This window comes from Elephas maximus, chromosome 4 (genome assembly GCF_024166365.1).
Source record: "Elephas maximus indicus isolate mEleMax1 chromosome 4, mEleMax1 primary haplotype, whole genome shotgun sequence".
Classification (NCBI taxonomy): domain Eukaryota; kingdom Metazoa; phylum Chordata; class Mammalia; order Proboscidea; family Elephantidae; genus Elephas; species Elephas maximus.
Genome location: NC_064822.1, coordinates 185,115,173 through 185,139,906, shown reverse-complemented (window position 1 = coordinate 185,139,906; position 24,734 = coordinate 185,115,173). Strand labels below are relative to the sequence as shown.

Below are 24,734 nucleotides of genomic sequence, written 5' to 3'. Positions count from 1 at the left end.
AAGTGGAAGAAATGAGACTCTTTGAAGAAAGTGACCATGCTGTTTCAGACTTCATCGTAGCTGGGTTTAGCCAGAAATAACCCCTCACCTGGAGGAAGATTTCACAAAGTTAAGAGAAAGGAAGAAGCCTCCATGACAGGGATTCTAAAGGGAGTCAGGTGGCCAGTTTGTATTTGAGAGGAGTCTGGGAAGGACCAGCCTCATCAGAGACCAGGGAGGTTGTCAGGTTGGCAAGAGATGTCCTTGGAAGGAGTGCCAAAGATCAAGCAAGTCTAGCTGGAGCTACAACACAGCACTGGGATCGGTCAGAGGGATGCATGCAAGGCTGTTAGCAGAAAGGAGTTCAAGGGCAGAAGCAGAAATGGGACTACAATATGAAGTTACAGACTATGTGAGTCCCAGTTTAGAGGGCTGGGCAGTAGGCTGAGCTGGGGCAAGAGGCTCACAAAGATATTTTCCAAAAGTAGGTCAAAAATTGATCCAAACTCAAGGTAATTATGAGCCCAAGAGATAGAAAGGGCCACATGAACCAGAGACTACATCAGCCTGAGACCAGAAGAACTAGATGGTGCACGGCTACAACCGATGATTGCCCTGACAGGGAACACAACAGAGAACCTCTGAGGGAGCAGTGGGATGCAGACCCCAAATTCTCATAAAAAGACCAGACTTAATGGTCTGACTGAGACTGGAAGGACCTCGGGGGTCATGGCCCCCAGACCTTCTGTTGGCTCAGGACAGGAACCATTCCCAAAGCCAACTCTTCAGAGATGGATTTGACTGGACAATGGGTTGGAGAGGGATGCTGGTAAGGAGTGAGCTTCTCGGGTCAGGTGGACACTTGTGACTATGTCGGTATCTCCTCCCTGGAGGGGAGATGAGAGGGTAGAGGGGGTTAGAAGCTGGAGAAATGGATATGAAAAGAGAGAGTGGAGGGAGGGAGAGGGCTGTCTCATTAGGAGGAGAGTAATTGGGAGTATGTAGCAAGGTGTATATGAGTTTTTGTGTGACAGACTGACTTGATTTGTAAACTTTCACTTAAAGCACAATAAAAATTATATATACATAAAAAAAAAAATCGGTCCAAATAAAACCCCGAGAGTATGGACCCCGGGCACCCTTCTAGCTTAATAATGAAGTCACTCCTGAGGTTCACCCTTCAGCCAAAAATTAGACAGGCCCATAAAGCAAAATGAGACTAAAGGGACACACCAGCCCAGGGGCAAGCTAGAAGGCAGGAGGGAACATGAAAGCTGGTAATAGGGAAACCAAGGTCCAGAAGGGGAGAGTGTTGACATGTCATGGGGTTGGCAACCAATGTCACATAACAATATGTGTACTAATTGTTTAATCAGAAGCTAGTTTGTTCTGTAACCTTCATCTAAAGTACAAAAAAAACAGTCCAAATAGGAAGAAAAGGGATATTAAAGAAAACAATTCAACTACACAGGGAATCAACTCTCCAGCAAGTTATGATTTGAAAAAGTCATGACCAAAACACGGAACATAAACAAGGAATACAAAAGATGGGCCGAAGACTTGGAAGATGAGTGAAAAAATGTCAAATACCAAACCAAACTCGCTGACATCAAGTTGATTCCGACCCATGGTGACCCCATGTGTTACAGAGTAGAACTGCTCCATAGGGCTTTCTTGGCTGCGATCTTTATGGAAGCAGATGGCCAGAGCTTTCGTCCATTTTGCCTCTGAGTGGGTTGAAACCAAGGCTTGGAACTGGTTCACTCCGGTTTGAATCCTTGCTGAAAATTTGCATTTCTAACAAGTTTCCAAGGCGATGTTAATGCGGCTGGTTAGGGAAAAGTTCTCTTTTTTCTTTCTTTCTTTTCTACTGAAGTTTATCATAAGGCTTCTAGATTTGTTCCAGAATTTTTTTTTTCCTCATGAGGAAGGCCAATCACGTCTGAGGTGCATTGATAAGCAAACAGGGCCTAATGGGGTACTCTAAATTCAATGGCAGCCACCTGATCTAATCAAATTCTCTCTTTTTTGCTGTTGTGCTTTAGGTGAAAGTTTACAGCTCAAGTTAATTTCTCACTCAAAAATTCATACACATATTGTTTTGCGACATTGGTTGCAATCCCCACAATGTGACAGCACACTCCTCCTTTTCACCCAGGCTTCCCTGTGTCCCTTCAGCCGGTTCTGTCCCTTCCTACCTTCTCATTCTGCTCTTGGACAGGAGCTGAGCATTTAATCTCATATATCTGTTTGAACCAAGAAGCATGCTCCTCACACGTATTATTTTTTGTTTTATAGTCCTGTCTAATCTTTGTCTGAAAAGTGGGCTTCGGGAATGGTTTCAGCTCTGGGGGCCATAGTTTCGGGGGTTTCTCCAGTCTCTGTCAGACCACTGAGTCTGGTCTTGTTACGTGAATTTGAATTGTGTTCTACATTTTTCTCCTGCTGTGTCCGGGACTGTCTGTTGTGTTCCCTGTCAGGGCAGTCATTAGTGGTAGCCGGGCATCATTTAATTCTGGTCTCAGGCTGGTAGAGTCTCTGGTTCATTTAGTCCTTTAGTCCTCTGGGCTAGTATTTTCCTTTTGTCTTTGGTTTTCTTTATTCTCCTTTGCTCCGAGTGGGATGGGACCAATAGATGTATCTTAGATGGCCACCCGCAAGCTTTTAAAACCTCAGACGTTACTCATCAAAGTGGCATGTAGAACATTTTCTTTATAAACTATGTTATGCCAATTAAACTGATGTCCCCTGAAACCATGGGGGGACCAGTTCTGAAACCACTAGTAGAGCAGCGGCTCTCAAAATTTATTATACATGAAAATCTTGTTAAAACGTAGATTCTGATTCAGTATACATGGGGTGAAAATGCAAATTCTCAGTGGGGGTTCGAACCAGAACAAACTGGTTTGAAACCCTGCTTCAAACCATTAACCTTCAGGTTAGTAGTCACTGAAACCGTTCTCACTACCCAGGCTTTTTAGGAATGTTTTGAGAATGAATAAGGAAAACGTGTGGGCCTACTGGTAGTGACAGGTGGGAATGACAAGAACTGAGAACAAAAGAACTACCTGTAGTGGATTTTTACAGAAGAGTGGATACTAGAAGGATGTTGGAGAATCAGGCTCAGAAAACAGGCAGCAGCTGGGACCGTGGCCAAAATTATGCCACAAACCTAGTCCAGGAAGCCTTTGGCTGTTGATACTGTTAAACACTGAATGTCACAACCTGTTTTACCACCTGCATGGGGACCTGAATGCTGCTCACAGCCATGAAGGAAGGTAGGGTGTCTCTGATTAACGGAGGCCAGGTGACCTACCTTTCTCCAGCTGAAAGGAAGGTTGGAAAAGCCGGTAGCAGGCATGTTCAAAGTCTATGATGGGAAAGAAACTCTGCTCCCATCTAGATGGGAAATTTCACTGAATTTCATTCAAAAACATTGGAAAGGGCTCAGGTCAAATCACTCATTTTGGCAGCATCATGGAGGGTGGGTTTACAAAGAAACTAGTGACAGGGTCACCTGTCAGAAGAAAGGGCACTAGTTTTGAGGACGAATGAAGAGGACCTGGACTCCATTAGTGCAGTGGGGATGGAGGGCGGGGACAGATTCAACTGCAAGAACGGAATTACATCACGTAGCCTTGTAGCTCTCCAATAAATAGTCCCTTTTGCCTAAGTAGAAGCTGGATTTCTGCACTCTACAGCCAGGAGTGCTGATTAACACCCAAGCAGAACTCTCTAAATACACGCCACCTTGTATGAGAAGTGTTCTTCATTACTGAAAATATTCAAACACAGCACAAATGACCACTTGAAATGGATTTAAGAGGGGATTTCTGCAGAGGGTGGTGGTCCTAAAATGATAACCGCAGCAACAATAGCAGCCACCTTCATCTGAGCACGTGGATGCCGGTTTGGTAACTAAGTGCGGAAGCAAGGTATGAGCCCAGGTTTGTTAAGCTCCAAAGTACTTAACTACTGAGGTTGAGGTTCTCAAACTTTAGCCTCAGAACCCCTTTCAAAATCAAAGACCCCAGCGTTTTTGTTTTTTGTGGGTTATATCTAGATACTTACTGTCATGGAAATCAAAACTGAGAAATTTGAAAGTTATGAAAAATAAACACCTATCATGTTAACATATTTTCATAAAAATAACTATTTTTTAAACAAAGATAATTGGAAGAGTAGCATGGCTTTGTATTTTTCATTTAATAGACGACAGCTGGGTTCTCATACTTGCTTCTGCATTCAATCTGTAGCAACACATCATTTGGGTTGAAGTATATAGAAACCTGGCCTCGCACAGATATGTTGTTGGAGTTGGAAAAGGAAGGACTTTGTGAGCTCTTGAATGGGCTTCAGGTACCCCCAGGGGTCCTCAGACCACACTTTAAGAGCCACTGCATTAGACTGTACTGGTTCCCAATTAAAGACAGCATCTAGCCTTTAAATTCATACTAGAATGAGCAATTCTCTCCACGCCCAAGACATTTTCAAAAAATCGCAAAGGGTGGTGGTGATGACGAAGGAAGTGTTAACCCTTTTAAGTGACACCGTTTTTCAATTTGCGTTCATAAATTATTCCTTTCCTGGCCAAGATGACATATTACTTTTCAATGTTTTATTTTTCCAAACAAAGAAGCGAACGCAAGAGGTCATACACAGTCAACGTTAACATCTGTACAGTGGTTTTCCTTTTACAAAGCTTCTTCATGTACCCTGTGAGGTGATGACATTATAGGTGAAGTTGTACTTGTGAGACCATTTTACAGAGGAGGAAGCTCAGAGCTGTGAGGTGACAAGGCTGCTGTCAGTACCCAGGCTGGGGAACCAGTGCTCCGAGTCGGGTTTTGGGACTCTGAACCCCACCCATATTTTTCCATCATGCAAAAGGAAGACAGTGCTGGTTGCCGTTTCCAGGTGCAAGTGACCTACCTATTTCCTTGCTTGGACTCCTGGGGACCAAAAGCTGTGCGTGCAGGACAGCTCTGCTCTGGCTCTCATGAGCAAATGCTTCCACTTTCAAAAGCTGGTTTTCCAGCCTAGAAGAGGGGACCCTTTATTTTATTTTATTGTATATTTCATTATGTTAATATATAAAACAGAAAATATTATAATTATGTATACTATATAATTATGTTACATAATAATTATATTATTTACATAAATACTATATAATAAAATTTTGTTTTATTATATATAAAATACATCATATATTTTAAGTTCACTTTTTTCACATACACAAGAGACGGCATTCGTTTTAGAATCCAACCAGACTTTATTTGACACAGAATACAATATGGCTGCATGAACAGCAAACTGAAAAGACAAAGCAGAAAAGACATGGTTCTATTTAATTTATAATTAAGTAACATGAGGGTAAGTCATTAAATGAAAACAAAACAGTTAAGCTTGATAGAAGAATTCACTTTTTCTAGTGCCCATACCTGAAAGACAAAGTAAATTATTAATTCCACTGAAGTTTCCTGTTTGAGACTATAGTATCTGCTTAAACGCACGAGCAAACTTAGTTTGAACTTTGGAAAAAAACGTACACGACCACAGGTGTGCTCCAAGATTGGGTTATGACACGGTCTCTGCCCCTTTGCTGTGATACCCCTCTCATCTCCCCATCCTTCCTATCGTTTCTTACCTACTAACCACAGGTCGAGTAACGTTTCGTTCTGTTATACGGAAGGTCACCATGAATTGGAGCCAACTCGACAGCAACTAATAACAACAACCCCACTTCCTAGCAATGGGTTCCTCCCTGTGACTCAACCTTACCTACCAGACTCTCCCCCTAGGCACCAGTCAGATGGTAGGTGGTATTAGGAAGGTGAGCGGGCAAGTCAGAGCTGGGAGCTGTGAAAGGGAACCCCACCTGTTGGCTCCACTCAGCTGCTCAGCATGAGCTTTGGGCTCCCCTACCTAAGGCAGCCTATTTTCACTTCTCCTCCAATACTCAGGCAAGTTTGGATGTAAGGCAATTACTGAAAGCCAGTCACTGAACAGGCTTCGATTTCAAAATCCAAGCTCTGATTACATTCAGCACTATAGAAAAGAGAAGTGTGGAGAAACTACACAAGTATTTCAGGAGGTTTCTCATTTCCCAGAAGCCAAAATTTGGTCTCTTTCAAGATCACAGAACTAAGCAAGGCCAGGCAATTTCTTCCATGTATAAACATATTTCTTGAACACAAAACCAAAACCAAACCAAACCCAGGGCCATCAATTCTGACTCATAGCAGCCCTATAGGACAGAACGGAACTGCCCCATAGAGTTTCCAAGGAGCACCTGACGGATTCGAACTGCCGACCCTTTGGTTAGCAGCTGTAGCACTTAAAAGACTATGCCACCAGGGTTTCCTCTTAAACACAAGATCTTCATTATTATTTTTCATCATACTCTGCCTGGTTCTTTTCGGGCAATTGGCCTCTAATTAAACTAGAGAACCTCTTATTCTATGGCTAGAAACTGGGGCACTAGAGCTCTGGACCACTGCATTCATCATCCTGAAGGACTGTGGCATAGATTAGATCCCTTAAGTACTTTTCATAAGAAACCACTTTAAAAAAAGAAGTCCTAAAAGCTGTCTGCCCCATTAAAGAGTACTGTAACTTGTTCCCCATAAATTTGTTTTCCCAGTGCACTGACAACCACTGCCAAGAACAGCCACGGCTGAACACAGCGGCAGCATCAAAGCCCAACGTGAGAAATTCTTCGCACTCCCCTAGTTCTTAGAGTTTAGCCCTTGGCATGGGCTGTGGACAACAGGAGACAGTTTGGGTATAAAATGGAACCTGGAGCGTGCTCTAGTGCAGAGCCAATTACAAAGGTCTCTTGAGACCTTGGAAATGTGTTTCTGCCTTGACTTGTGCTACATCACGGTTTCATTCAGAATGTAACTTCCCCAAGGACAGGGAAGGACTGCTCATACGTTTTTATATCTTGCACAGTACTTAGCATTGCTGAACGGAGAGCAACAGCATGAGTTAGATACTGAGTGTCTGGTAGGTTTCTTAAAAGATGAGCACGATCCCACTTTGGAGAGTGGTGTCTGGGGTCTTAAACACTAGCATGCAGCCATCTAAGACGCATCAATTGGTTTCGACCCACCTGGAGCAAAGGAGAATGAAGAACACCCAAAGATACAAGGTAATTATGAGCGCAGAAGACAGAAAGGGCCACATAAACCAGAGACTACATCAGCCTGAGACCAGAAGAACTAGATGGTGCCTGGCTACAACCGATGACTGCCGTGACAGAGAACACAACACAGAACCCCTGAGGGAGCAGGAGAGCAGTGGTATACAGATCTCAAATCCTCATAAAAAGACCAGACTTAATGGTCTGACTGAGACTAGAAGGACCCTGGAGGTCATGGTCCCCAGACTACCTGTTAGCCCAAGACAGGAACTATTCCCAAAGCCAACTCTTCAAACAGGGATTAGACTGGACTACGGGGGCAGCTCCTGTCTGGATGGGAGATGAGAGGACAGAGGGGGTCAGGAGCTGGCCGAATGGACACAAAAACAGAGTGGAAAGGAGTGTGCTGTCTCATTAGCGGGAGAGAAACTAGGAGTATATAGTAAGGTGTATATAAATTTTTGTATGAGACTGATTTGATCTGCAAACTTTGACTTGAAGAACGATAAAAATTAAAAAAAAGAAAGAGCATGCATTTGATAAGACTTCCAAAATTCCTTATCAAAATAAACAGTAAAAGTCTAAAAGCAAATACTTGTGCCAATAAAGGATTTCCAAATATTTCACAATAACTCCATTTTTCATTTTTTAAACTTAAGAATATTAATACTCATATTTAAATAAAGATCATTTCCCCCATAAAAATGCAATCAAGAATATAACCAATAATTCAACAGAAAAAAAAATGAGCACTATATACACACACACACACACACACACACAGACAGGCAGTTCACAGAAAAAACAGGAGGCATAAAAACAGATGAAAATTTGCTTAACTCATTCAAAATTCAGAAAATGGAAATTAAAACAATGAAACACCAAATCCCACCTATCAGATTAGCTGAGATGAAATGTCTGATACTACGGTATCGGCGACACAAGGAAAAAGGGGCATTCTGTTTCACTGGTCGGAGGGAAAAAAAAATCTGACAATATTTATCAAAAAGTAAAAATGTACACACTCTTTTACCCAGAAATTCCTCTTTTGGGAATTACTGCTACAGATACTTGCACACATCCACAAAGATTCACAGGGAAGGATGTCTACCCCTACACTGCTTTAACAGCCAAAAGCCAGCGGCCCAAATGTCCATCAACAGCACCATCAATCACAGTCCACTTGCAGAGATACTTCGCAACCACTAGAAAGGTGGTGGTCACTCAATACGTACGAATATGAAAAATCTCCAGCATTTGCTATAAGTGAAGAAGCAAAGTGAATTAGTGTATAGGATCCTCACATTTATGTTACAAAGGGAAAAAAAAAAAGTATATATATACATACATACCCATAGATATGCAAGTATATGCATACAGATGGTCAGAAACGTTCCTAAGAAGCTGCTGCTGATAGCTGCCTCGGGTCTGGAGATGGAAGTCGGGGGCCTGAGATGGGGGACTCATTTTTTGTGGTGTACCCTTTTCCGCCATTTCATTTTTTAAAAACTTACCACGTTGTGTTTTATTTAAACAATAATAATAAAAATTAATCGAAAGAGATCCATAAATGCAGTATCAGAATTAATCGGCATGAGATAAACCAATGGAGCATGATAGGTGGCCACAATTCTAGCCCAAAGCAAAGAAAGCTGACAATTAGAGACGGGTGTGATTTGAGCAAGATTTAAAAGCTGGCAGATTTCCACATTCTCTACTTTCACAGACCCTAGAAGGTTGGGAAACTCTAGACTGCAGACCTATAATGCAATGTTGTAATGCTGGGTAATCCTTTCTGAATTGTCTACATAGCTGAGTCTTTGTTTAATTAACCAAAAATTAGTTTTAAAAAACAAGGCGTTAAACAAACAAACAAACAAGACATATCCCACGTCCCCATCTTCTAAGACGACATGCCCTCCAGTGGGAGGTGAGTCAGACACTGACACTGACCGCAAAGTCCAACCTTACAAACGTCCAAACAGCCAGAGACACCTACTTTTGGAATTCCCACTCTCTGTTGTCCAATGGGCACACCTGCCGTGTTTTGAGCCAGCGAGAGATGCAGTGGAAATGGAAAGCATGCTGAAAGAAAAGAGACATTTCATTACAAATGACTCGGCACAGCTCAGCTACCTACTGCCATGTCCCTCATGGGGCAGTGAGGTGGGTTACAAAGAGCAGGCTGCAGCAAATGATGGTCAACACAAACAATGAGGGACAAACGGCTCAACACTGAAGACTACACCTTGTTTAGGTACGAGCGTATTTCCAGTGAAACATCTGCTAGAAATGTCATTGCTACTAAAGGTAGAAATCATTCAGGAAGGGGGCTCTACCAGTGAGTTCTCCCCTTTAAAGAAAGTTGGGAAGCGGCTCCTGGCCCTAGTCAGCCTATAAGGGGAGGCTTCTACTTGCTTCGGGAAAGGAGGCCCTGGTTACATGCAGGTTTCAAATGTTCCCCCCTCTTGGTCACTGCCCTCTGCCCCTCCCTTGGAGATGGGCACCCCAGGCGTAGAGCCTTCTCCTCAGCCCTAGGTAGTGTACTGTGACTATGGCTCACCCAGAGCCAATACACACCAAGTCCCCAACCTCCCTCCCGCACAGTTCAGCTCTGTTCAAAGGAACTTCACTCACTGACACACTGGTATTACAAGAGCTCGATAATCAGTAAGTCTTGAAAGAGCGAGGCACTGTTTGAAAAAGGAATGAGATAATAAATTGGGGTGGAAGCAAGTATTATGAGGGGCAAATTGCACACAGGCAGCTGAAAGTACACCAAAGGGCCTATTTCATGATCTAGACAGGAAGTGAAAAGGCAAGAGTACCGAGAATACTGGTGACTGCAGCTGGATTTCAGACTTGGGGAGAAAGCAGACCTGTGTACCGGCTTTTGGAGTGGGTTATTATTACATAGAGCTGATTACGTGCGGTCTGCAACGGGCTCTGACTCTTCTCCCCTCGCTCATTAGGAGCAGAGTATTAAAATAAATTAGATAAGGGTTTCCCCTTATCTAATCTGTGACTGGCCAGGTGAGGTGGGGACAGGGGAGAAATGCTGACACCCCAACTAAACAACAAAGCTCTGCTGGCTTAGTTTAATAACAGCCTCGAAATCTAATCAGTATGTCTCCCAAAACGTGCGTGGAACTTAAGAATGGTAGCATGGATTATTGTCTTGTGAATTGTCTCTTGACAAAAAACAAAAATACAGTTCAGTAATTAAGAGCAGAATCCACTACTAGTACATTACGGACACTTAACAGGACACCTATTCTCCCAGAATGACAGCCTTTTGGAAGATTCCTTTCCCGTTAACTCCTACAATTTCATTGTCAAAAAGGAGAAAAAAATTGGCAGAAAGTTGACATATTTTCTCAGCCACCAGGTGGTGGGGACAGGGTCACCTAAGGGTATTCAACACCCCCTTCTCCACCTTCCACCTTCCCCATAAGCACTTTGCAGCAGTACAGGGCCTTTGCACACCATACCCCAGGACGGCAAACGCCGGAGGGAAAGAGGGACTGTAAGTGAGGCTCCAGGGCAGGTGACAGAATCCCTGGACACTTTCTGACCACAACTTTCCTCCTGTGAACAATCTAAGCTAGAGTAACAGGGACACTTAGCAGTCTCAAAGTACACTGAGTAGTGCTTCACAGTTTAGGGAAGATGTTAACAAGTATTACCTCATCCTGAGCCTCAGAGCAACTCTGCCAGGCAAGTATGGCAGATATTATTATCTTCTTTTAACATACAGGAAACTCGAACCCTGATAAAGTTAAGTGACTTGCCTAATTCATGGAGCTGGCTTGTAGAAGACCCAGAACTAGTACCTAGGGCCAGTCCCAAGGCTCGGTCACACTGTGTTGGCTCTCGGTGGCAGCTGGGCTAGTCTCTCCTTAGCCAAATTTAAGGGGGAGTCCACTCCCTTTTCCTCCCACCACAAAGTAACATGCTTCTGAGTATGTACCTGAATGACAGGGAGGGCAAAGAGCCCAATATATTTCTTTATCCCCATAAATGACAAAAGCTGTCCTCTGGCCAATAAACTGCCCATAAGGGCCTGCCAGAGAATTAAGAATGTGTACCACAAGACAGCCTTACGCTGACGGGGAAAAGGATTGATAGCTACCATCTACTGAGTAACCACCTCCTCAAACTTGTATTCGTTTATATTTACTTAATCAACACTTTTGCTTACCATGTGGTGGGTACTGTCCTAAGTGTTTTTAAACATTTAATCATTTAATCCTGATTACAACTCTGTGGTCTACTAGTAATCTCTTTTACACGAGGCAACACAGGCTTAGAGATGTTAAATACTTGGTTAAATACTCTGCCTGACGCTGTGTATATTCTCCACAACAACAAAAAAATATATATACACACACTCTGCCTGAAATGGCTTAGCAAAGAAGTTGCAGACAGGGCAGGGTGGTCTGGCTCCAGAGCCTCTCAGCCCATGCCATGCCAGAAGCTGTGGGTCCTCTGTCCCCATGGCACAGGAGACCCAGAGCAGGACAATTTTAGTTGATGTGACTGTGACTCTACAGCAGTTAGGGTGGGTTTTTAACACGTGCTAGAAATTACATATTCAATGTCTGTTAGCCGTCACGGCTGTCATACCCTGGAAGGCTGTACATTCATTCCAACAATGCTGTACAAAACATTTCCGACATGAGCCATGTTAAAAAAAAAAAAAAAAACTAACCAAAAACCTAACTCATTACAACACTTAAAACACACATGTGCGTGCACACATGCACAGACACACACACACACTCTCAAACACTCAACTTATTCACCAAACTTCGTTCTGCAAAAAGTTTGGACTGAAAAAAATTTTTTTTATTCAGAAGTAAAGATTTTCCCTAACAGGCGAATATTCCAGACTGCACTACAGGCTTTGAAGGCAATTTCCCCCAAGTGATGATAATAAGCTGGGCTGCTTTGTAATTAACACACTCCAGTGGCTCCTTGCAATAACTAATGATGTTTATCCTTAAAAGCTGAATAGCACAATGATTTATAATCTTTTTTTACTATTTGTATACCTTTTGGGAGAAAGGTTGGCTAGTCATTTTTTTTCCTAGTTATTTTCAAGACAGGCAAAGCAGGAAAAGTGGTAATAGGTTTACAAGCCATACTGATAGGTAAAGATGTTTCCTTACGTTACAGACTCCCCAAGCAACGGTACACTCTTCCGAAGTAGCAGACGCCTGATTAGCTTGACATTCTATGCCTGTGGGAACAAGAGCAACAAGATCACTGGACCTCAGGAGCCGCCACCTTTCAACCTACAGGAGCCAATAACTGAACAATTACATGATGGGAAAGGGAGCAGACCTCAGAAAACTGGCAAGGGGTTAATTAGTCATAATAGGTTCTTTTTAAATAACATTTTATTGTGTTTTAGGTAAACATTTACACAGCAAATTAGGTTCCCTCCTAACAATTTTTAAACGAATTGTTCTGTGCCAATCGTTGCAATTTTCACAATGTGTCAGCATTCTCATTATTTCCATTCTTTTTGTTGTTTCCATGGATCCAGCTTCCCTCCCTCTCCTTGCTGTCTCATCTGTGCTTTTGAGTAACTATTAACTGTTTGGTCTCATTTAGTTATTGTTTAAGAGAGCACATTACTCACGGGTGATATTGTTTATTTTATAAGCCAATCTATTATTTGACTGAAAGGTGACCTGCAAAAATAGCTTAGAAAATACCAAGTTCACAGGATATCTTACGGCGACAGTCTTGGGGGTTCCCCTAGTCTCTATCGGTCCAGCAGGTCTGGCCTTTTTTAGGAATATGAGTTTCATTGTACATTCTTCTCCTATTTTATCCAGGAGCTTCTATTGTGTCCCTGGTCAGAATGGTCGGTAGTGGTAGTTGGGCACCAGCTAGTTCTTCTGGTCTCAGGTTTGAAAAGGTTGTGGTTCACGTGGGCTATCAGGCCTGTGGACTAGTTTCTTCTTTGAGCCTTTGATTTCCTTTATTCTTTTGCTCCATATTAGTATAAGCCAATAGTTGTATCTCAGATGGCCACTCACAAGCTTTTACGACTCCAGGCGCTACTCAACAAACTTGGATGTAGAACATTATCTTTGTGAACTATGTTATGCCAAATGACTAACCTGTCCCACAAGACTATGGTCCCAAGCCTTGTGACCCAGTAAACGATCCCGCGAGTTGCTTGGATATGTCTAGGAAGCCTCGAAACCGTGCCCCTCCCTATGTGGTCTGTTATATGTGGATATATGTGCAGCATACACAAACATGTATGTACATGTGCCTACAGATACAGCTATACACGTGTGTGCATGTACTCACACATGCCCTCCTATACACGTGTGTATCCAAATCTACCTACGTAACCACACACAGTTTTTTAGTTATTATTATTGTTGCAAAATTGTACGTTGTAACATTGACTGAAATGGTCCCATTTTCTCATGTACTTCTTGATGTCTTCATTTACATTAGTCAAGTTGTGCTGACGTCATCCACATTGGGAAGTAACAAGTGTCTCCTATAGAAAGTGGCTCCCTTTCCCTCTCGCTCCCACCCCAGGTAATCATCAACGAATGCTGCTTTCTGTGTGTATATCTATTCTTGACTTTTTATAATATTGGCACCATACAATATTTATCTTTTTGTAGTTAGCTTATTTCATTCAACATAAAATGTCCCCCAGATTCAAGTTATGTTTTGCAGCCTCATTATTCTTTACAGTTGCGTAGTATTCCATCGTATGTAAAAAAAAAAAAAACACCACAATTTGCTTATTTATTCATCCATTGGTGGGTACTTAGGTTGTTTCCATCTTTTTGTTATTACAAATAATAATGCAATGAACATAGGTGTGCATATCTCTATCCACGTCACTGATCTTCTATCTCTAGGACATATACCTAGGTTTAATGGATCTAGGGTATTTCTATTTCTAGCTTTTTGAGGACGCGCCATACTGTTTTCCATGGTGGTTGTACCATTTTACTATAATTGGTTCTTTTAATGAATGTAGAGGATCAGCAAAAAAGAGGAAAACACTCCACAAGATGGACTGACACAGGCTACAATAATGGGCTTAAACACAGTAATAACTGAGGACGGCGCAGGACTGGGCAGCGTGTCATTCTGTTGTATAAAGGGTCACTCTGAGTAGGAACCAACTCGATGGCATCTAACAACAACAATGAATGTGGGAAGGGTGAAGAATAGAGAAGGCAGCTACGCAATCTGTCTGCTTTGCAGCAATTAATCTCCTATCTTTGTTTAAAAACAGTAACACATGGAAAAGGCACGCTTCAATTCTGAGCATAACCTCACTTACTAAAATGGAAGTGATTTCTCCTATTTTAGTAAACTCTGAAAGCTACCTCATAACTCATTTAAACTTTTCTGAGAGCTGGGATTTTTTTCCCTGTTCTTGGTGAATGCTTCCTCTTGGGCCCTTACCAACCCAGGCTTGCCCACGTGAAGGGCTAGCTGGGTAACGAGTTTCAATCCCTAAAGGGGGCAGGTGCAAAACAATAGGGAGTGAAGAGACCTGTGGCAAACTGGACAGTACGGCCTGCCTAAGGGCATTACAATTCTTTATAACAGTGTTAAACAAAGCAAATACCAGGCCAACGGGTCAGAGCTGGGCCCACAATTTGTGCTGTTTATAGTCCTGAAGTGATCTGTCTGATGAGTAGAGCAAATTACTGCAAATGTACCCAAATAATCCATTTCATAGAGGGAGAAGAGAGGGGAATTTGAATAGAATAAAAATCTGATTGAGACAGAGAACTGATGAGTAAAGCTCTATGGGGACAGCTATTCAGAGAACAAGAACTAGTAATGTGTTATCTGCTGTCTCTGAAGGTGGTAACTAAACGGAGTCTCCCTTCTGAACAATAAAAAACTTCAGGAAAGACTACTTAATAAGAGACAATCACTTCAAACTACCATAGGTGGGAAATAGTAAAACTGTAAGAAAATAATGAGATCTTAACGGGTGTATTTGGTTTTCCTGGGTAAGACGTGGCATAAGATTTTTTTCACCTTCGAAAATAAGAAAAGGCAAAGGATGTGAGATCAGAGAACTTGCTTTTGTCTCAGAACAAACAGAGTAACTGGGTTTTTGCCTTCTAGTAAGAATGGAGGAGCTACGGTCTACACGGCATCATCAAGAATTTCTCGGCGCTGTGAATGCACCACTATATTCAAAGGAAAGGCACAGCAAATAAAATCCTTCAGGTTGGACCCTCTAACTTAGATGAGAGCTCTGTATTATGAAATTTGCTAAAAAGAGCCATACTTTTTATTATTCCTTAAGTTAAAAAAAAACTGCTTCAATGTCCATGATCATGTTTAAGGTTTTTTTTCAGTCTTCCTTTCTAACTTGTGGACACAGCAGTATTAACCTAAAGAATCCCTCAAGTCCCATTCAGGACAGAGTCCTTTCCTTCCTCCGTGCTGTTATTAACCCATACCTAGGACACTCCCCTCCTCCCGTTCCATCACTGTAAATCCCTTCCAACCCTTCAAGATCCAGCTCGAATTCCTACTTCTTGGGTGAAGCTCTTCCTTACTCTCCCAAGTGGACTCTCCTTTTAGCAGTCGTAACACTTATTATTTATTACAGCATTTATCTATTGCATTGCCATTATCTCTTTACGTACCTAACCTCTGCCCTGTCCCCTTGAAGTTCCTGCAGAGGGACCCTGTCTTTCTATGCTAAGTACACAGTAGTCTCTCAAAAGGCAAACAGAAACCAAGGCTCTAAGTAGAGAAAATGGGGGCCAGATACATATTTATTCCTTACCAAAAAATTCTTAATAAGGAACAAAAATACATGGGAGGGATAGGATTGTAATCCAGGATTCCAGATAAGAAGGATATGACATGAAAAATGATTAAATACGAGTGTAAAACGTGCTGCCACGGTAGTGTGTCTGAGCTTCTGGTGTAGAACGGGAGTATAGGAGTTGAGTCAAGTTAGTTTAAAGAGGGGAAGGAAGTGTTCACGGCCAACTGGGACCAGACAGACAGAAGCCGTGTCTAACGGGTTTCTCTCACATCCCTGCAAAGGCGGAAGCTTATGTCACATGATTTAAAACGTCTGGGGACTTTCAAACTTCAATACAAGTCCATTACCACCAAGGGACTGGGAAGGAAGCAGTGGCTTCAACTTGGGAGGTGACAGATGTCATACTCAAAACATCAAAAGAGACTAACTTCCTAAGGGCAAAGGCTGGGTCCAAGCCCTTCTGGATGCCCTCTTACGCTGGGGTAAGATCCTCAAAGGTAATGGAGAAAATAATACCTAGCAGATTATGAATTTCAGTAAAAACCACCAAGAAATGGGGCAATGTAAAACCAATGTAACACTCAAGTGGGGCACACAGTAATAATACAGACTCAAAAGAAGTCTTCACACCAAGAATACTTTTTAAAAGAGTCTGACTGGGGAAAAGTCATCTAAAAAACAAACTCATCGCCGTCAGTCAGTTCCGACTCACAGCAACCCTAGAGAACAGAAGAGAATTGTTCCCATAGGATTTCACAGGCTGAAATCTTCACAGAAGCAGGCTGCCACATTTCTCCCACAGAGCGGCTGGTGGGTTCAAATCGCCGACCTTTCAGTTAGCAGCCGAGTATTCAACTACTGCGCCACAAGGGCTCCTTGGGCAAAGCCATAGCCACTTTTATTTATTTAAAACTATGTGTCTAGTTATTTGGAGCCCTGGTCTCTTCACAAAAATTATAATCCACTTATTTCCGTAAGGCAGGCAAGCCCAGTAGCGATGACACGGCTTCTCATTAGTGTCTATTATAAAGAAAAGGTATGCTTCTTATGGCTAAAAGCTTGATCTCAGTCACTGCTTTATCCTGGTGCATATCCCCAGCATATAAATATTCACTGAATAACGAAAATAAGTTGCTTAAAAAGAAAATACTTCCAGAATTTTTTGTCATTGGAGTTCAATATTCTGCTTCTTTGTCTGACATTTAAAACCTACCAAGTTATAAAACTTGTACCTAATTGAAGGTCGACACTGATGCCTCGAGCATTAAACTTGCTCTAGGAAGACAGAATATGGATGGCCTTTGTCTTTTGTGGTCCTCCCAAGAAATGCACTCCCTGGTATCCAGAGAGACACACAATGACTTAAATACAGAGGTTTAAAAAAAAAAAAGAAAAAAAAAAGAATTGAGGCTACATAAAATCACTATTTTCAGAAAGGAGCCCCAAGGAAGTAAAATATTCTCTGGGCACAACTCCTTGTGAGAATGCAAGGCACAGAAATGGACAAACATGTAATCAAAGGCCCCACCCAAACATATGTGTAACTGTGCACGTGTTTTTCTGTGATGGGCACCTTCCATCTACGTGAAACGTCACGGTGGCCACTGATCTGCTTCGACTGCAGTGTGAAAAGGTAAACATGGTCAAAGCCCAGAGAAACCACGGGCAGTAAACTGCCAACACATGCCAAGATTGCTTTCCAACACAAAATACTGATTTGTGCTTTCTAAGTTCAAATACTCACAGATTATCCCCCTATTCTGGGTTATTATTATTTATTCAACAAATATTTATCAAGAACTTACTGTGTACTAGACACTATGCTAGATGCTGGGGCTATAGCAGCAAACAACATGGATGTGATAGAAAACCAACTAAAATAACAGTTACTAAAAGAAAGTATAGATGTCCTGGGAATACTGAACAGGAGAACTGTCAAAACCTGTGTTTGTGGGTATGTATGGTTAGAGAAAAAATTTTTGATCAAGTTCAAGGTGGCAGCTAAAGGATGACTGGGTTACTCCTGCATTGTCCAACAGAGTGGCCATTAGCCCCATGTGGCTACTGAGCACTTGAAATGTGGCTGAACTGAGATGTGCTCTAAGGGTGAAATACACACTGAATTTCAAAGATGTACGGAGTATCAAGGAGCCCTGGTGATGCAACGGTTAAAGCGATCAACTACTATCTGAAAGGTCAATGGTTCAAAACCACTGCTGGGACTCCATGGGAGAAAGATGTGGCAGTCTGCTTCCACAGAGATTTACAGCCTTGGAAACCCTATGGGGTCACTATGAGTCATAACTGACTTGATGGCAGTGGGTTAGTGAGTTTTTACGTAGTACCAGGAAAAAAGATTGTAAATGAACTTGTTATTTTTTACACCGATTACATGTTGAAATGAAAATAGTTTGGCTCTAGTAGGTTAAGCAAAACACATTATTAAAATTCATTTTACCGTTTACTTTATTAACATGAGCAGTAGAAAAATTTTAAGATTATATATGTGTTCCCACTTGTGGCTCAGTGATATCACGAAACGCTGTGCTAGACAAAGGGGAGGGTAGGGAGGTATTCCAGGCACAGAGAAGAGAATACGGAAGGGCTCTAACAGAGGGCGTGGACACTTCAGCAATGGAAAGGAGGACAGAGAAACTACCATAGTGAGTGGGAAAGTGGTTGAAGAAGCTGGAGGGGCAGGTAAGTTATTTAAAAAGTAAATGCCCATAATTTCAATTCTAAAAACTTAAAGTTTCTTTGTCCCATGTCTGATCTCAACAACAAACCATTTTAACACCTGGATGAAAAAAGTTAATTTCAACTGTTCTTAGTGTCAGAAACCCTGATGGCGTAGCGGTTAAGTGCTACGGCTGCTAACCAAAAGGTCGGCAGTTCAAATCCACCCAACGTTCCTTGGAAACCCTATGGGGCAGTTCTACTTTATCCTATAGAGTCACTATGAGTCAGAATTGACTCTATGGCAATGGGTTTGGTTTGGTTTTTTGGTTCTTGGTGTAATCAACCTTCTTGCCCAGTCAACAGCTATAATCAGATGTAGTATGTGTTAACCACCATGTGTAATGAAATATATGGAGATTAAAATAAAATTTCTTTAGTGCAATTGCCTATTTAGAAGTTGGTGGTGATATCCTCTTTACAACGTTTGGGGCTAAAATCAAAAATCCTTACTTCTTAGGTTTTTCTTTATAAATGCTGCCTAGCAAAAACTAGCTCAGATAGAATATTTTAGCTCCAAGTTTAGTTTCTTCCTTTTGCTATTTCTGCCTTTGAGTCTGGGTAGGAGACAAGAAACATAAAGAGAAAGCATCAACAGTGCCTCTGTGTCCACAATTCATTCTAAATGTGGCCTTGCCATCTTTAGATTGAGTAGATCTATTTTGAGAGCTGGGTATGCCTCCAGGACAACATAAAAACCTACTCTATTTTAAACACACCAAAAGACTAAATGCAAAAGACCCCAAGCACTTCTGACTATGCTTTATAACTCTCTCTGTGACCAAGAAAACTGGTCACGTCAGGATAGCCACAATCCCTGTAACCTTCTCAACTTCCTCCCCTCCTCCTCCAATTACTTACAAAGATCCATAATGTGGTTCCTGCAGATGGCACAGTTATCAACCACAATATCCCAGGCCCAGAGGGCTACTGCATTCCACTGCAAAGAGAAAAAGGGGAACAATGCACTCGCCTTGTAACATAACATACACACACACACACTTCAAGTTGCATACCGCAGCAGCAGTTACCATCTCTTTGGCCACAGGGACCACCAAACAAAACAGTTTTTTCATATTACTCTTAGTTATTATATCAAATGACAACAGTAAAATTCATGTATATTCTCCCAATCTCTCAAAGGCTGATGTATGAACGCAGAATTTAATGTATCATCTTTGATCTTCTCCCTATAGCTTAAAATAATTTAAATCAGTCATATTAATGTAAGCAAATCATGAATAATTTTTAAGTGCCTGTTCTGGCATTAATAAGCACAAACTTGCATTACTGTGCAGGTTCCCCAGGCAGCTGCATAAGAACTCAGTATCTGCATAAATACCTGTGCTGCAAGGCAGCTTTGGAAGGCTGAGTGGGGAGGGGACAGCTAGGAACAGAATGAACTAAGATGATGACTGGATCATAGCATGGGTGATCGTGGGATAAGCTGGATAACTAACTACCCACTGTGTCAGTACACATAACAAGGTCATCACTCGAATCCTATGAAATCACTCCATAACCAACTCTAGAAACCACTAGAACTTTGTTTAGTTCCTACCATCAAATAAACTGATGCTCTCAACGCTTACATGCTCAGACGTCTACGTTTTGTTAAGAGAATTCTGACAAAAGTTTATCTAAAAGTGGTACTTAATTCAACCTTCCTGCTTCTGCCGCTATAAATACTCTGAAGCTCCCTTTTCATCCACTAATTTGGTGCCACCCCCAACACCATCTCCTTCAAACCTAATTCTCTCTGTGTCTCATAACTTCAGCACTTTTCATCCCACACCTCCAACTTGGGGGGAAAAAAAAGCGAGTTCTTTTATTCTTCAACATGGCTGCGGGCTGTAATTGAGCAGGCAGTGCCCACAATGAGCCGCCAAAAAGCACTTTGGATGGGGAATGTCGTCCGTGTTCAGACAGGTCGTCCAGGAATAACACCTTTCCTATTTCAGAATCCTCATTTTGAACAGATTTATTTTATCTTAGGTGGGAATCGACACATTTCTCCCAAACTGTTGGCAAGCCTAAAAGGCATTTCATGCAGAAAGACACGTTCCACATTCATGTTTTCCCACTTTTACCAAGTCATTCTTTACTAGCACTCAACCCTCCCTAAATGCCACAAGGTTTGGGTTCACATTTTAACGAATTCCACTATGCTTTCTTCTTTGTGGTGGGGAGCGTAAGGAGGAACTCTGAGCGTGACGGGGAACCACAGGGCTGGCAGTGCTGTGTAACAAACCAACAGACTTCTTAGCAGAGCCAAGCTTCTCACTTGAGACACTTTAACTCAGCGGGGTAAAGGCCAAAGAGAGGGTTAATGGAGGCCTCGACTGCGCGAGGACCAGCAGGGCACCCTCAGAATCAGAGAGGCTCCCAAGCTACAGAGAAGGGCGGGGCAAGGGGATCACCAGCCCGGCTCAAAGGCCTCCACTGCGGTAGGACCTCGGGTTCCCGGCTTTCGCCGCACTATCCCATCCTCCACACACCGCAGTCGCTCCGACTCCCCCATCCACTCACCCCACCCACTCCTTCCTCCACCCCTCAACCACTCCAGTGACAGCTCAGGCGCTTGGCTCCCGCAACCAAATCACAACCCCGCCTATCCCAATAAGCGCCTCCGTGATTGGCCCCACTGCTTCACGGCGAAACCAACACTGCCTCTGACACTGGGCCGCCGTCACGCTAATCAACGCTAAGGCCCGCCCCCCGGCTTCCTTTCGTGTACCCGGTCCCAGGAACGCCCTGAAATGAAGCCCTTTCCTTCGCGCCTCGGTCACCCTCGGGCCTGCCAGCCAGATCCGCGCCTCTCTAGCTTCTTTGAGGAAGGCGCTGGCGAGACCCAACCTTTTTCACTTCAAAGCGCTTCTTGCCCGCGCCGCTGTTGGTGCCGCTCGGGGTATCCACATCCATCGCTGCCGCCATTTTGGAAACACACTGTCTGGCGTCTGGCCACTGCGCAAGCGCAGGAGTGCACGCCTCACTTTCCCCCCACCCCCGAGCCCCTCCTCCCGCGCCCCACCCCACACTGGCGCGCACGGGGCAGTAGGGGCGGAGCACATGGCCACGCCTCTTAAAGGCGCTGCTGCGGTTTCCCCCCCGCCTGGCGGCCGCGAAGGAAGAGGTGGTGGCCCGGGGTCTGGGGCGGGGCCGGGCGGGGCCGCGCCGACGTGAGCAAGCCGGGGGAAACGGTCGAAAGCCTCGCTGTCTCGCCCTCCCCCAGGAAGCCCCCGGCCCCACTCCCTTGCTTGGGGCGGCGGCTGCTTCCTCCTCCTCTGGCCCGACCTGCGGCCGCGGCCCGGCCCCGCCTGGCCGGCCTCGAGGCCCCGGGTCCCCGCCGCGTTAGGCCAGGGAAGGGGCGAGTGTCGGGCGGCCGCCTGCTGCCGAGACCCCACGCTGGCCTTTCTTAGGTCCTGACCCGCATCCCAGCCAGGCTCGGGGTGCAGCCTCCCTCGGAGGCCCGAGGCCTTTTGGTTTCCTGACTTCCATCCGGGAAACGCTCAGGGGTTCGAAGGGGGGAGAGAAGATCCCCGAGCCTCCTTCCCAGGGCCAAATCACTGATCAGGCAACCTCCAGCCCTGCCGTCCCCTGCCCACCAGAAATGGAGGAGGCTTAGGAGCCGGGCGATGTCCTCTCCAGCTCACCTGTAGTACCCGTCAGTCCTAGAGTAGCCTTTGCTTTAGGTGCACGCCTTCAGCTTCACAGGCTTGAGGACCCATTCTCCACTCCTCCATTAGTCAGGTCCTTTCTCCCTCATACCTGTCCTCTTTTCGCTCCTTGGGCTATCGTCATACTGACCCATCTGCAGTCACTGTAATTCTTAATTTTTTGTGGGTACTGCCATTTGTCTCCTGGTCATTCTCTCCCAGCCAAAGCACACATATGTCTTCCCCCATTTCTAGACGAGCCCCCCCGCCCCTTTTACAGCTCTAACTTCGCAGACCTATGATTCAGCTAAATCACTCTTAAATCTTGGTTTATTTGAAATCTCGTATTTTCTCTTAGAAGAAAATTGGAGAGCAGTGGAGTCTGTTATACTCCATTGCTAAACCGGAAGAACTGCGATTTGTTTCCTTGTCTTAGTCATAAACAAGAACAACAAATCCGTGAAAATGCTACCACAGTTTTGACCAGATGTGGAAAGAGAAAAAGTGTGGGAGACCTTAAGGCATTATAGGAACTCGACAAAGTTTTTCATAGCCTGTTTTGTTAATGATTCCATGTTAAAATTTATGCCCTCTAATTTATTGTGTGCCTATGGACTCCTATACCCATGGAAGCAGCAGTCAAGAAATCAAAAGAGGCATTGCGTTGGGCAAATCTGCTGCAAAAGAACTCTTTAAAGTGTTAAAAAGCAAACATGTCACTTTAAAGACTAAGGTGTGCCTGACCCAAGCCATAGTGTTTTCAGTTGCCTCGTACGCATGCTAAAGCTGGACAATGGATAAAACCACCAAAAAAACTGATGCCTTTGGATTATGGTGTTGGCAAAGAATACTGACTATACCATGGACTGCTGAAAGAATGAATGGAGCTGTCTTGGAAGAAGCATAACCAGAATGGTCCTTAAAAGCAGGGATGGCAAGACTAGTCTCACATATTTTGGACATATTATCAGGAGGGACCAGTCCCCTGAGAAGGACATCATGCTTGGTAAAATAGAGGGTCAGGGAAAAAGAGAAAAACCCTCAACGAGATGGATTGACACAGCGGCTACAACAATGGGCTCAGGCATAACCACCATTGTGAGGGCGGTGCGGGACCCAGAAGTGGCTCATGCTGTTGTACATAGGGTAGCTGTTGAGTTGGAACCTACTCAGCGGCACCTAACAACAACATACTCCTGCATAACTTCTAGAAACCCATATAAGATTAAGGTATTGAGGACTTCATTATTCACCATTCAACAAATTCATTGAGTACCTACTACATGTTGCTGTGTGCCGTCGAGTCGATTCTGACTCCTAGTGACCCTATGTGACAGAGTGGAACTGCCCCATAGGGTTTCCCAGGCTGTCATTTTTACAGGAGCAGATAACGAGGTCTTTTCGCCATTGGGGCCACTGGTGGGTTTGAACTGCTGACCTTTCAGTTAGCAGCTGAGCACTTAATTATCGCGGCACCAGGGCTCCTTACCTACGATGTACCAGGCCCTATTGTTAATAGGAGAAACACAGTGATGATGGAGTCAGACCTTTCTAGTAGAGAAGTAATACACAAAGTCAAGAGCAGAAAACTTCAGGTAGAGAGGTAAGTCCTATGAAGAAAACAAAACAGGGTGAGATTGAGGGGAAGAGAGGGCAGTGTTAAGTCAGGTGATTAGGAAAGGCCTCTGTGAGAAGGTGACGTTTAGCTGCAGCCGAACCTGAGGAAAGAGCAAGTGCAAAGGCCCCGAGGCAGGAATGGGCTTGAGAAACAGAAGGCTGGATTTGGCTTCCAGAACTCCATACTCCTCTCCATTTTCTCCTACCTCACAGACCACACCATCTCAATCTCCTTTGTTGGCAACTGGGCTAGGTTCTCAATCCTCTTTTTCACTTACATTTACTTCCTTGGGTGATTTCTTCCCATGGCTTTAACGTAATGTCTACATACAAATAATCCCCAAATTTATATCTTCAGCCTTTGTACTTCTATATGTGGCAGGCCACTTAACATCACCACTTTGAAGTCCATAGATCTCAAACTTGACATGCCCAAACTGACCTTCCGATGGCCCAAAACCTGTTTTATCTACAGTTTTCCACATTTTAGTTTATAGCAACTCCATCCTTCCAGTTGCTCAAGCCAAAAACTTTAGAGTCATCCTTGGATTTCCTTTTTCTCAACACGTGCCCTTGTTGTATCAAGAAATTCTGTTGGAAAGACTGAACTGGACCATAAGACACAAAATTATACTGGTTAGGAGTGTGCTTCTTAGCTCAAGTATAGACACATGAGACTGAGCAGCTTCTGTCTGGAGGCGAGATGGGAACGCAGAGGGGGACAGGCTGGTTGAATGGACTTGGGAAATACAGGGTGGAGAGGAGTGTGCTGTCACATTGTAGGGAGAGCAACTGGGGTCATATA

General features: G+C 43.6%; 1 protein-coding gene across 1 annotated transcript; it reads right to left on the bottom strand.

Annotated features, from left to right (window-relative positions):
• Nucleotides 1-5,230: 5,230 nt before the first annotated feature.
• Nucleotides 5,231-21,623, bottom strand: RBX1 (ring-box 1). Its single transcript, XM_049884475.1, has 5 exons — nucleotides 21,513-21,623; nucleotides 19,518-19,596; nucleotides 12,298-12,368; nucleotides 9,126-9,211; nucleotides 5,231-5,423 (listed from the first exon to the last, which is right to left on the bottom strand). Exons 1-5 carry the CDS (start codon nucleotides 21,588-21,590, stop codon nucleotides 5,411-5,413), a joined length of 327 nt encoding a protein of 108 aa, XP_049740432.1. The 5' UTR covers nucleotides 21,591-21,623; the 3' UTR covers nucleotides 5,231-5,410.
• Nucleotides 21,624-24,734: the final 3,111 nt, after the last annotated feature.

Coding starts and splice junctions, on each gene's coding strand:
- RBX1 (XM_049884475.1), bottom strand. CDS start 21,590: ATGGCGGCAGCGATGGATGTGGATACCCCGAGCGGCACCAACAGCGGC. Junction 19,597..21,512: donor AGCGCTTTGAAGTGAAAAAG/GTTGGGTCTCGC, acceptor TTCTCTTTGCAG/TGGAATGCAGTAGCCCTCTG. Junction 12,369..19,517: donor GAACCACATTATGGATCTTT/GTAAGTAATTGG, acceptor TTGTTCCCACAG/GCATAGAATGTCAAGCTAAT.